Here is a 14,022-nt window from a genome sequence, read left to right on the forward strand (position 1 = left end):
CAGAAGGAATTTCCTTATGGCTGTGTTTGATCAGAGTTTATGCATTCAACTGCCAGTCATAAAGTGTAATGACATGGTTGTACATGTACAGGGATCTGTTCCAAGGTCTGTACTTGCTGCATCAAGACCATTTTAACCTCAGAATGGGTACATAGACATGCTAGGAGCTAATCCGGTTTGCTGGAGCTGCCTTCCACACCACAATCTTAGTTTGGCTATCCTTCTGCCTGCATGCACCTCTGTTTGTGATGTTCTCAACCCCCCAGCTCCCATGTTCCAGCAGCACTAGTTGAATCCCTCAATTCCTCCTTTTTGTTTCTCTGGCAGCCTAACCATCTCCCTGCTTTAATCCCAAGAGATAGTCTGTGAAGTAAAGAGGGGCTGCATCAATGCTAACTGCCTCTAGAACCCCACCCCCAACATTAAGCCATGCCACTGCCTCAGAATATATTTACAATAACAGAATGAATTGGTAGGTCACAAGTTGTGTAACAACATGTGGCTGAATTCAGAGCTAGAGAAAGTTCCTTTTTTGGACTACAATTTCTAGAATCCCTGGAAATTGGAGAGCTATACTACTAAAAAGATGACTTTTCAAAGTACTGTCTTCAGGACTCTAAAACTATTGTCCATTCTCCTCCTAGATAGCTTTCCCATGCTATTTCTGTCTTCTGATCCTGCTGTCTACTTGTTGTTGGACTAGGAGACCAGGTTTGATTCCCTGCTCAGACATAGAAACCAACTGGGTGACCTTGGGCAAGTCACACTCTCTCTGCCTCAGGGGATGGAAATGGCAAACCTCCTTTGAAGAAATCTTGCATAGAAAACCCTGTGATAGCTTTGTTTTAGGATTGCCATAAGTCAGAAATGACCTGAAGGCACACAACACACAGCACAATTAAGTTTATCGCATGGGCCCTGGGGATTGGAGATGGGGCGGAACAGAAGGGAGCGGAAATGGGATGGAATAGGCAAATTACACATATTATCACATGGGAGAACACCCCAGATGCTGCTGGGCATCCCCAATCCATTCTGCATCCATGCCACAGCAGCTGATTTTTTAGAACAGTTCTGAACAGTTCCCCAGGGCCCATATGATAAACTTAAATGACCGAGGAGATATTAAAGACATCAGTCATATTCACAATGTCCCCCATTCTCAGTGAGAAAGGATGTCCAGACTTGTGGAGTCAAGGATGGTCAGTCCATCTGAGGTTTAACAGACCAGCACTGCTTATGAGCAGCAGCAACAGAACAAACACACAAAATTCTCAAGGAAGTCCTGAAAGGCAGAAAATAGTTGGAAAATGTGCAAAAACAACAAAAAACCACCTTGCCCAGTAGGAAGAAAACTTTTGAAAGTTTTCTTTCTTGCATGTAAGAATGAAATAAGGGATCTACATCCCTAGGAGAAACAGCTTTGGGTCTCCAAGGCCCTCCTATGAAGTCTACAGTGGCAATTTGGGACCAGTCATTACAGGGAAGCTGAGACAACTTATCCTCATGCCTTTGAATCGGAAGGTTGTGGAATGGCCAAAACTAGCACCACCACCATCGTTTTCATGTTTGGCACTGATGTTTGGGTGTATACATACCCTGCAACATTCACAGATGAAAAATGGGACACATATAACTAAGCCACATTATTGTGGTCAAGCTGAGAAAAGTGCCACAGTTTGCTTTTGTCTGAGCCTACTAGGAAGGACAAGAGTCATCCTCTCCTCTCTTCGCAGCACCTCCATTTAGTTGACTGAAAACTATTTTTGCACTTTGAACTTAGTTCATAGCAACAGAAGCATGATGAAAATAAAAGGTGATACTGGGAGGAGGAAATAGAAATTGCAACATTTTAAAAGCAGCAGGTACAGGGACAGTTGTATCTAAGAGCTTCACCGCACAGTGAAGGATGTTTAAGCAAGGACTCCACCTTATGTGGAGGAATTTTACAGAGATACCATGGTATGCACATTGAGCCCTTCTGACATTGTCACAGGGGGCATTGCCACTCGGCTGTCACATACTAAGCTGCAAAATGCAACTCTTTTGGACTCCCAGCATCTTTAACAAGCAAGGTCATAGTGGAAGGAGATGACTCTTGGAGTTAAAGGTCGCAAGAGCAAATAGCCCTATGACCCTCCTCCCAACATTTTTTTAATCTTGAGGTGGACAATTTTTGTTTGGGAGCTACTTTTCTGGCTCTGGGGCTCTCCAGAGAGCTGTACTCACAAGTCAACCAATCCACCCCCCCTCCAAAAAAAAGTGGCTGGACATTTATTTCTGGTTTTGGTGGAAGTGGCCATACTTTACCAACCTAACTTTAACTGCATGGAGGGGTTCCAAGCATAGACAAGCATATTTTGCACTGATGTACTTGCGCGCCTGAATGGCATAGTTACAATGGCAGCATTAGGAGGGAAAAGAAGCTTCCAAAGTGTATTTAAAATGGCTGCACCAATGCTTGGGAGTGTTGGTTGGACACTGTTGCTGAACAGTGAAGACTGAGGAAGTAGGCTGTCCAGTAAGGCTAACACTGGTAATGCAGGGTGACCAGATGTTCTAACCACAAAGGAGGACCAGACACTGCAAAATGGAGGGCATTACAAAATAAAAATAAAAGCTAAAAACACTCATATAAAGACAAATTCATGCTTCTTAGTCAGAATCCAAATGGAGGACATTTGGGAATTCTTCTTGAACAGAAGGCTGAAATGTAGGGCATGTCTGCGAAAAGGAGAAAGTCTGGGCATCCCATGGCAATCTGGGAGACGGGGGGAAAGGACGGACCATCATTGCTACTTCTCAGCTTTTGCCCGTCTCCTACTGCTAAACCCGAGTGATAAGAGAACCAGGTGTGAACCTAGGATGAACTCTGTCTCTTTTACATTCCCTCCCAAACTTTCTTAACTATATTTAAGCCAAAGTGCTGTGAGTCCTTGAAATGCAAGTACAGCCCAGCCCTAATAGTGTGGACTGGGTGAGCTCCTCTTTAAAAAAAAAAATACATAAAAATCTGCTAATACTTTTTTGCTTGGCAATTGTTAGATGTTAAACTTTGAATATTTCATTGTGATATTGAATCTAGTGTTATGTTTACTGAATGGTCAATAGTCTCTTGGCAGATAGTGGTTTGAAACATATTAGTTATCTCCTCCCCCCCCCCCCCACACACACACAAAGAATGGCATATTTGAAGAATTTGTTGAGGTTTATTGTGACCCCTGAAAGTATGTACTCCTTTTCAAAAGCAACACAAACAGTATTTAAAATTAGCCTTCCTCACTCTCTAGCCTCTCCAAAAGTGTTTGGCTATATACCCATCATCCCCAACCAAAGTGGCTGGGGATGGTGGGGGAGTGGTACAGAAAACCTGGGAGGAGCCAGGCTGGGGAATTTCATTTAACTAAATTAAATTAAATTAGATTTAACAAGCAAGAGGACAAAGCAGAATGCATTGAGCTATTAAGGCCATAGACAGGGGAAATGAATGTTTTTCCCAATATCAGCATATTTGTCCAGCTTCTGCCTTCGCCAACATACCATGATTTTTTCAAACAAATGTCTGAATGATCCCTTTGCAACTGCTCTGACAAAAGAGCATGCTTTCCCCCAAACAGCTCCTAATAATTATACTTCACACTGGTATAGAACTTTCAAAGTGCTTATCGTTCATTAGGCCAGCTATACTTCTTACAACAGGGCCGTTCCTACATTACATCTGAGATGAGGTATAGCTAGGGCTCACAGAGTCAAAACCCTGGGAATTCTAGATTGGCAGGGACAATTACATCATCTATCAACCTCTAATTTTAGCTGCAAACCTGACAATAGCTGGAAAGAAATTAATTTCCCCAGAAAAAAAAATCGTTACTTAGAGATCCCTGTTATATTGCCAAGCATTTGCAGGTGGTTAAAACTTCTGAAATAGGCAATTAAAACTCATTAGCTTTCCAAAATACCTCTTCTTGTTAGGAATGAAAACTTTTACAGCTATTATGTTGATATGGACCAACACAACCTCCTGAATGCTTTGATCCTCCTTGTGATTGTAGTTAAGGGGAATGTACCATTTATATCACTGAATTACCCATAGTGAGGCAACCACCTCATGTACCAATAGCATTTACATTTCTATACTGTTTAATAGCAAACCCAGCACTCTTTAAGCATTTTACAATCTGTAAACCAATTGCTCACAGCAAGCTGGGTATTTTACTGACCTATGAAAGGATGGAAGGCTGAGTCAACACACAAGCCTTGAGATCGAACTCACAACATTGTGGCATTTAACCACTGTGCCACCAGGGCTCCTGCAGATGTGGGGCAACAGGAGAATATAGCAATTAGATGTTGACAAACTAATTGGTTGCCCTCTAGCCCCTGCTGTAGACTAGGATATTGTCCTGTTAAATGGTATTGAAGTAAGCTTTCAGTTGATATTCTAGACAGTTTCTTCAGGGTGGGAGGCGGACTGGTTTGTAAAAGACTATGGTTACCATAGTTGTCCTTCAACTCAGCACATGCAGCTCACATCGTTTTGTTGTTTAAAGTGAGGGACAGAAGCCAGTCAGGCTAAATAAACTGGCTCCTACTTTTACACTGGTGATGAGACGATGTTATCCACTGAAAATAGGAGATTCTCACAGATACTCGAGGTATATATTCCTCTGTCCTCCATCACCTCTCACCACTTTCCATCTCTATGCATCTTTGAGCCTAATGGAAGGCTTATTCTCCCTAATGGTAGAGCTGTTCTTGCATTTTAGACAACCAGATGTATTGAGCTAGCCTTGTACAACCACTTTGTAAATTAAATCATAATTATCATCTCCAGTATTGCGCATAGATGGGGACACCACCTTACATATGGGATGTGAAAAAATTATCCTTCTCTCTCAGAGAGCTTTGGTGCCACAACAAACTACAAATCCCAGGATTCCATAGCAATGAGACATGACAGTTAAAGGGGTATCAACGTGCACTATTTCTGCAGTGCAGATGCAGCCTCCATCTCATAGCTAGCATGTCTTCTGCTTTATCATTTCTTAACCCATGTCCACAGTGGCCCTGCCATAAGCAGAGTTTGGCAGCTGCTTCAGGTAACAAATACTGAGAGGTGGGGCATGGATAGAGCAGTATGTGCCTCATGACTTGCTCTACTCACAACTGCCCTGTTGTTCTCAGGTGTAGTGGAGCAGACAGTCTACAATTTAAGTTAAATTCCACTCAGGTTTTACACATGGAATTGGGATAGGGGGCAGACAGAGGTGCCATTTTGTCCCTTTTTGTCAGACAACAAGATATTTGAGGCCTGCCCTGGACATGTCACCTTTCAAATTTTCCTCTCTGGGCAGTGAGAGCAAAGGAAAAACTAATCCCAGAAGCTATTGGAATTATGGTTTCAGCATGGTGACGCCACCGATAATACCCAGTTTCTATTAGGCACTATGGGACCTTCTGTTCCATAAAAAGTTCCCAGTTGAGCAAAAATAACAGCGTCACTGTCTTTTTAAGATTTTAATCTAAACCAGGTATGATCAGTCACCCTTCACTCAGTGTAATCCTTCTATAGAATTACAACAACACTTTGCTAGAAATTTAAAGCTAAGTATTTGGCATGTAAGCAGTTAATGAAGAAATTATGCCAAAATCAGCAGATGTGTTTTCCCAAAGGATGTGGCCTTTTTCCCATTTGTAAATGAGATCCTCACTGGACCACTTTCCACTAATCCTTTGTCTCCTCCTGTCCCCCACTTTGCATCAGTGCATAATCTGCTATCCATTTGCATGATAATACTAATCTAGTTTAGGCTGCACAACTTGCTTATTTGTCTCTAAGATGCAATTATTTAAAGTGCCACAATATAAGTACAGCACGCCCGCGTCATACACGGGCACGCTTTATGCGGACTTGAGCTTACGCGCTCAAGCCACGGGGCACACGCAGGGCAGAAGGGGCGGCGCATCCCATTCAATTGAATGGGCGCATGACGCCTGTTGCGCCCCGCGCGCCGCCGCACTGCCACACCACCGCACACGAGCCCCATTGTTTCCAATGGGGCTTGAGCATAGACGGAATTCACCTTACGCGGAGGGGTCCGGAATGGATCCTTGCATAAGGAGAGGGCAGACTGTAGTGTATATAGTGTATACTGTATATATTTAGGACAGACAGCATAGTGCAGTGGTTTGAGTGGTGACATCAACTCCAGAGACCAGAGTTCAACTCCCTGCACAAGCATAAAAACTCACTAGATGACCTTGGGCCACATGCCTCAGAAGATGGCAATGGCAAATCTCACTCTGAAGAAACCTGTCAAGAAAACCCTATGACAGGATCTCACTTGGGGTTGCCATAAATCAAAAATGACGTAGAGGCACCCAACCACAACAATATATTTAAAGGTTATTCCTTACAGAAACCAAAGTACACTTTAGAACCATTTTATATACTCTTTTTCTATTTTAACTTGTTTCTTTATTCTCTCTCTTTTGCTCCTGATCTTTTAAGAGTTAGATTATAAAGTCTCTGGTGCAATTTTTTTCCCTTGTTCTTTTTTTCTTATGTTTCTGTAAAGCAAGGGTGAAAATCAGGCACCCCTCCAGATACTGTAATATAGCTCCCGTGGAAAGGAACAATGGCAAGGAAAGCTGTCTAACAATATCTGGAGGGCCACTTGATTCCCAAGACATGCTGTAAAACTTCATATATATCACTGCTTCTGTATAAAGTTCAACTCGGCATTGCTCCAAGCCCTTCCCTTCATATAGTTAAAAATTATTCTTATTTCATGATATTGTGTGGATACACATGCAGTACAATACGCAACAGAGTATAGTAACTTGAGTGTGGGACTAAGAAACTGGACGATCAAAATTTGAATTGCCACTCAGCCATGGAAACTTGCTGGGTAACCTTGGAAATGTCACACCTCTCAGTCTTAGAGGAAGGCAATGACAACGTTTCCATGAACAAATCTTGCCAAGAAAAGCCTAAGATTGGGTTGGAGTTGATCTAAAGTTACATAATAAGTGGGCCCTTGGAATCAGCTGTGATTTGGTTCCAGGAGCTCCAAGGATACCAAAATCTGTGGAAGCTCAAGTCCCGTTGTATACAATGGGATAGTAAAATGGTAATAAAATCGCAAAATTAAGGTTTGATTTTTGGATATATAGTCGGCCCTTCTTATACACAGATTTTTTTATACATGGATTCAAGCATCCACAGTTTGAAAATGTTCAAAAAAAGTATAAATTTCAAATATCAAACCTTGATTTTCCATTTTTTATAAGGGACACCATTTTGCTATGTCATTATATTTAATGAGACTTGAGCATACACAGATTTTGTTATCCATGGGGATCTTGGAACCAAACCCCAGCGTATAACAAGGGTCCACTGTATATTGCCAAACCATGGATGGTTGATTCTATGGCTGCAGAATCTATAGAAATGGAGGAGTGACTATAACAGCAAACATGAGCACTAATACACATGCGTGCATATACAAAAGTTACATAAAACTTTACCTTTTCTTTTATTGGGGCTCACTTTCAAATTGGTCTGCCTAGGATTACGGCCTAATTTAGCTAAAAGAAAGAAGTTGGCAGCATGAGCTTTTGTAAACTAGAGCCTACTTTTTCATGTGGAAGTTGGCTCAAGTCTACAAAAGCTCAAGGTACCAACTTCTTTCTTTCAGTAGTCTCAAAGGTGCTACAAGGTCTCTTTCCATACTGATTTTACAGACTAGCTCAGCTATATCTTTGAATCAGGCAATTTATGTACAGGATTCCATTCACCTAAGTCAGTGGTGACTCTCTGGTACATTTTGCTGCTTGAGCAAATGGTCATTTTGCACAATTGCATACTAGTAGAAGAAAAAATTGCAGTAGGTTACATTTTAAGCTGCTCATAGATGCTGTCACGAAGTTTTCTGCATTCCCTCCTCTGAACACTTTTATGAGTAAGAATGCCACCTGAAGAGACAGTTGAACAAACTCTCTGACTACTAATTTCACATGGAGCTGTGCCAAACTTCATTTGCAAAATGTAGATCTTAAAGAAGGCATTTTAAATAAATCCTAAAGGTGGTTTTTAAAATGGGATTAAACTCTTTGTAGAAGAAGAAAAATACAGATATCCTCATAACTTGAGAAGTGTAACAGAACAGGCCAAGGTTTTGTGTAGTTATGGACATTTAATCATATCAATGAAATCTCAGCTTGCTTACAACTCTGTACCTCACACTTCAGTTGAAGAATCTTCCTAGTCTGTAAAACAATCAATAAATTATTTTGAGATGAAGAAAATGAGACAACTGCTACTTTCTATGGAAGTGTGTGCTATAATAAACACACAGTTTTGATGTACCACCAAACTGTTGTTTTGCTGTTCATATGGGTAAGAGGCTCTAATAGCTGTAACTCAGAATTTGTGCAAGTGTTGATTTTTCATTACTTCAGCTTTTGCCATCATTGTTACGTCCCTTCAAGTCAATTCTGACTCTTGACAACCCTATCACAGGCTTTTCTTGGCAAGATATTTTCAGATGAGGTTTGTCATAGCCTTCCTTTTAGACTGAGAGAGTGTGACTTGGCCAAGGAGATCTATGGCTTTCCATAGCTGTGCAGAAATTTGAACCATAATCTCCCGGATTAATCCAATACTCAAACCACGATATTGTCTATATTTTAATTTCTTTCAGTTATAAAAGGCCTTTGAGGAAGCTCACTCAACAAGTGAATAAAGGCAGCACAACTTTTACGACAATTGCACCCAAAAGTAATTCTAACACAGAATCACATCTAACACAAACTAATCAGCCACTCATGTTCTTAATGGAACCTATCAAGTATTCATAACAAGGAAAGCAAGTTTGCATTCTGCAGTCTGTTTTTCTGTTCTGTTCATGTGGTTCTCACCATATTCTAAACTTTTTTTATTTGACTTCATGAGATGCAAAATGCCTGCATATTTCCCCCCGATAGTTGCTGTGAAATCATTTCCAGCATTAATCCAGGCAGGTCACACACATCCTGACTAAAGAGATGTATTTGGAGTTTCTTTACTTGTCTTTAAACAAATTACACACACACACTCCAGATTTCCTTTCTTTGTAAATTGCTAGTTTTACAAAGATAAAAAAATACATACACCATCACTAGACCCAACAGTTCCTGTACAGCTCTGTTAAATTTTGTGATGCGTTAGCAATGAAAAATATTTGCTAAAGGCTTAAAAATCACATACAAGCAATTTATGTGCCACACTTACGGTTGGGGTCAATGGAGCCATGTCCACCAGACTGTAGGCATTCACTTCTGAATCATTCAGGGCATCTGGGATTTGGCTGCAATTGAAGTCCGTGGACAGGCAAGAGATGCCTCTTCGGAGGGACTGTGTATTCATATGGGTAAAAGCAAAAGAATTATCCCCACCCTTACAGTGCCACCAAACCAAAATCAAAATCCCCTTTCAGTGGACCTTTTTAATCAGCACAGTTTCTTCCTTTTTAAACTTCTCAAAAAAGACTGTCTCTCTTTTTTCTGAATCTGTGCATAATCCAATAGGGATTTTTCCCCCTCCATAAAGCCTCAGCATCCTTCCCTCCGTGCCTAAGCTCAGGAATAGACAGCAGCAATAGAAACAGCTTTCCATTTAAATATAAGAGCCTGCAGATTTTGCACATGCCCACTGAGATTCTGATTTGTCCCATGCAAATTCAAGGCAGCAGCTTAACTCTTCCATCAGACCCACAGAGGTTTCAACAAGGTATCCCTTCTATTACTCCTCAGACAAAACTGAAATGTGGTCACTGTAACAGCAGGAGAAATGCAAGAGAAGCGTGGGTTGAACTTATTACAAGCCAGCTAAACTTTTGTCAGTTCTGAACTATGTAAGCATGCATGTAATGGCCATTTTGCAGCCCTGTGACATTAGTTTGTCCGTACATGAAAACAACATCTACTCTGGACAGAGAAACAGAAAAAAGTGTGATTCAATCAGAATATAATTGTGTGAGGTTTTTAAAAAAGAAATTTCATTGTTATTTAATGGAAGGATCATGCATTTAAATATCTCAACTTAAGAAGATTTAGCTCTGTCTGGATTGGACCCAAAGCAATGAATGAATTCAGTTACACATCTGTTTGTGTATATCTTAATGGGTTGCTTAAAATCTAGGTCAAAATTAATCATTCCATCAGTATTTTAAATTTTTTGAAATACTTAAATATTGTAACAAAGAAAACTCTATGTTGTCTCTCCGTGGCAGGTATTCCATTTTGATTCTTGATTTAACATACAGGCAAAAATTAGACTTTTAAGGAAAAACTGAGACTGAAGAGGCTTCTGGTCTCACTTCATTTTCCCAGCCTCATTCTGTGCTTCAAGAAAAGGAAGTGCATTTCATCCTCAGATGGGACTAGAAGACACACTTCTTGCTTGGACCATAAGCCACCCAGGTCCTTTCCCTGTCTCCTGAGCAAAGGGTTGCAGACATGGAATGACTGTGTGTACCAAACAAACTTATTGGATCAGTAAGATATGTATTTATTTTTTAAATGTCCTCAGAGAAACATCAGTGAATATGGTTAATGTATTAGAACTTTATCGCACCCGTTTTTATCACCAAGCTGTCCCCATTCAGTGCTGATGGGCACCATTTTGCTCAACTGGAAGACTTCCGACCAGAACATTTCACGGGCCTCAGCATTGAACGGGAACGGCTTGGCACGGGGGATGGAACGGGACCTTTTGGAAGACACTTTGGCATGAGATAAAATCCGTTTTTGGCCGGTCAAGTGCGCACAAGAGCATCCTCTTTCCGTACCCGTAATGAGGAAAAAACGGGTGCAATAAAGTTCTCAGTGTCACATTTGGGTAGGGGTATCAATGTATAAGCAACACCTTTTAAAAAACTAAAACCCCTTCAAAATAAAAAAAATCCTGCAAATGACTCTGTGAAAGAGGGGTGGGAAACTTACAATTCCAAAATTGCTCATGAACTACAGATCCCATCAATCCTAACTAGTATAATCAAGGATGAGGAATGTTGCGAATGGCAGTCTCACAGCATCTAGAGGACTCTGTGTCCCTACTAGTGCTCAAAACATATTTTTAAAATAAAGATTAAATGTTACTTAAGTTTTATTTAGAGGATACATCTAGAACCCAGTTTGGATTTATACTAAGGTAGGCCTGGAAAACCTTTGGCCAGCTAAATCAAATGTAACTTAGCAGCTGGGCCTAATGCCCTGACAAATAATTAATACCATCTTTTGTATAGCTCCCAAAGTGCAGTGTACAAAGGTGATATATGCTCTTATACATGGGTTAGACTAGGTTTCCCCAACAAGATCAGAGTGCCAGATGTTTTGGAGTGCAACTCTCATTAGCAACAGCTAACGTAATCAGTAGTGAAGAATATTGGGAACAGGATTTAATGGCGATTTAATTATGGGAGAAGGACACTTGCCTTCTGTGTGATAAAGTCCTCTGAGTCAAGGGCCTCCTCCTCTGAACCAGAGGAATCCCACTTTGGAGCTTTGATGCTTCCTGGTTTGTCCTTTGATCTTGTTGTTTCCATTAGTCCTGAATTATAGCTTTCTAGCCTACATCAGGCCTGATGCTGACTGATGACGATAGGAAGATTCAAATCTTTTACTGATGGGTATTTTGCATGTTGTTCTGTGATAGCTCAAGCTGAGATTAGATTCATGCATATACTCTCAGTTCAACATGTAATCACTAAGAAAATACTAGCCACTAGAGCAGCATTCTCTGGATGCGCTGGGTTACAATACCCATCATCCCCAGGCAACATGTTGATGGAATACATGGAGTGTCACAGGCCAAGTAAGAAGGCAGCTCTGTGTCTTCAAAGATGAACACTCCTTTGCAAAGTCATAGACCTGTGAGCTCTAAGCATGAAGTGAAGATCAAGAGACTGGATAACATCTGGCCAATTATCAGCTACTCAAATATTACATCCATGCTTAATTGCTCCTGTCATGGTTCCCGAGCCTCACAGCCACCCGAGTTGTGCCCTGATTGACCTTAATTACCACCATTAAATTTAGTTGTAAAAATAGATGGCATGAGCTATTACTGAAAAACCTTTTGTGAGCAGAAGGAAATCTTACTGTAACTGAGAAAAATTGGGCCTCGGGGGACCTACTTGGAGATTATAGCTCTTGCATTACTGTCCTGGCTACAGTTAACCTTGCTTGGGAGACCGAAGTATTTCTTTCCCTTGTGAATTGATAGCCTTGCCATATTATCCTTACTGTTATTCTTCCCATCTCATGCACTGAAAACAAAAAAGTATATGTACTTTATCTTCAAAAGTGAACAGCCCAGAGATTCACTCCAGCCTCTTGTGAGATTTCTGTCTGGCCTTTAGTTATACTGATCATCTTCCCAATTATGTAGATTAAGTAGTGTCACATGTATGAGAGGAACAGTAGGTGAGTAGCAGAGGGCATGCCTTACATGCAGAAAACCTAAGATCAGTCCTGATATCTGCAGATAAAGCAGCCATGTAGTAAGCGAAAGGAAAGACTTCTGGCATCTAATGCCCTCAAACTGTGCTAGATTACAATTCCCATCATCATCTGTCATCATGGCCCTGGCAGCCGTAGATGAAAACATTTAGAGGGCACCATGTAGGGAAGGTTGGAAAAGATAGTACTGGTCTAAATGGTCAAATGATCTCTCCTGTTATAATTTTGTTTGTTTGACTCTTTGCCTTATATCCCACTTTCTCTTCAAAAACAGGCTCAGATCCACCAAGAAGAAGATTAAAAATAGCTACAGGGAAAAGCAAAGAAAAAGTTAGTATGCTACAACACAATTAATCGAAACAGAAGATTTAAATAGTATTATATTAAAAAAAATATTGAAACTTTATTGTTAAAAGCAATGATAGATACATACCAATACAGAAAAGGGAAAAAGAAAGAACAAGCAAACATTCAATTACTAGTTATACCTGCAAACATTAATAAACATGAACTAACATGCACGTAATAAACATACTGGTAATAAACACAGTAAAGGACTTCCAACTTTCTTCTGCTATTATTGTTAACTGAATCTTCCACATTGTGTCTTATCATATAAGGCTAAGCAATCAAATAAAATCTATCTTAATTTATCTAATCCATTAACTGTGATCTTAGCTTACAACTAACACACAATTCTTACCTTTGTCTATGTTAACATTAACTATTGAAAACTATTACCATTGTGTACCCCTCCCTCTGTTGTACATATTCTATAAATAATACCCATTCTCTCAAGAAACCATTTATGGATTTCCCTCTAATCACAAGCATCATTTTAAAAGCAGTTTAAATAATACTGTAGCATCAGTCCAATAAAATCCCCTCTTAGTTGCTGAAAGCCCATGATCTCTGCCCATCAACAGAAGGTTGATAGTGAGGCCTTCCTTGGAAAGGAGCATCTTATGTTCCTAAGCTGAGATGTAAGCAAAATGGCTTTAACCTGTGGTTCTCAAACTTGGATCAAGCCTCAGCCAGCATTGCTATTGTTCAGCGATGCTGAGAACTGGAACAACCCAACACTAACTTCACAGACATAGATTGCTTTAATACTTCGGTTTTATTTTTCATGGGCAGCAGTGGCTGGTAGCTTCCATGTGAATGGGCTAATGATTCCACACTGGGTTTCAATCCAATTTTTAGGAGCTATCCATGGTGCTGAGCTTACTTTCAGTCCCTTGAGTTTCTCCTTTAAAGTTCAGACTAAAACACAGAGTGGATTCACTTCACCATTGACATGGAAGCCACCAGTCCTCCCAGGCATGCCTTGTGACATATACAGTTTTATAACAAGGTGGTGAACTTATTGCTACTTCAGCATACCTTTGCAGTTACATTTATTACTATGGTATGTGCTTGTTATGCACCAGTATTTTAAATCTGCTTCCAATTTTGAGATATGCACTAAAACACTAGAGCATATTTAGTAAGCTATTAAAATAGAGTGGCAATTGCACT

General features: G+C 40.4%; 1 protein-coding gene across 1 annotated transcript in view; it reads right to left on the bottom strand.

Moving 5' to 3' along the window:
• OPN4 (opsin 4) overlaps positions 1–14,022 on the bottom strand; it is a 70,627-nt gene that overhangs the window by 40,559 nt on the left and 16,046 nt on the right. Inside the window, exon 3 of the mRNA XM_042456000.1 lies at positions 9,275–9,397. Within this exon, the coding sequence (XP_042311934.1) occupies positions 9,275–9,397 (123 nt within the window). The remainder of the gene's footprint in view (positions 1–9,274; positions 9,398–14,022) is intronic.

This window comes from Sceloporus undulatus, chromosome 3 (genome assembly GCF_019175285.1).
Source record: "Sceloporus undulatus isolate JIND9_A2432 ecotype Alabama chromosome 3, SceUnd_v1.1, whole genome shotgun sequence".
NCBI lineage: Eukaryota > Metazoa > Chordata > Lepidosauria > Squamata > Phrynosomatidae > Sceloporus > Sceloporus undulatus.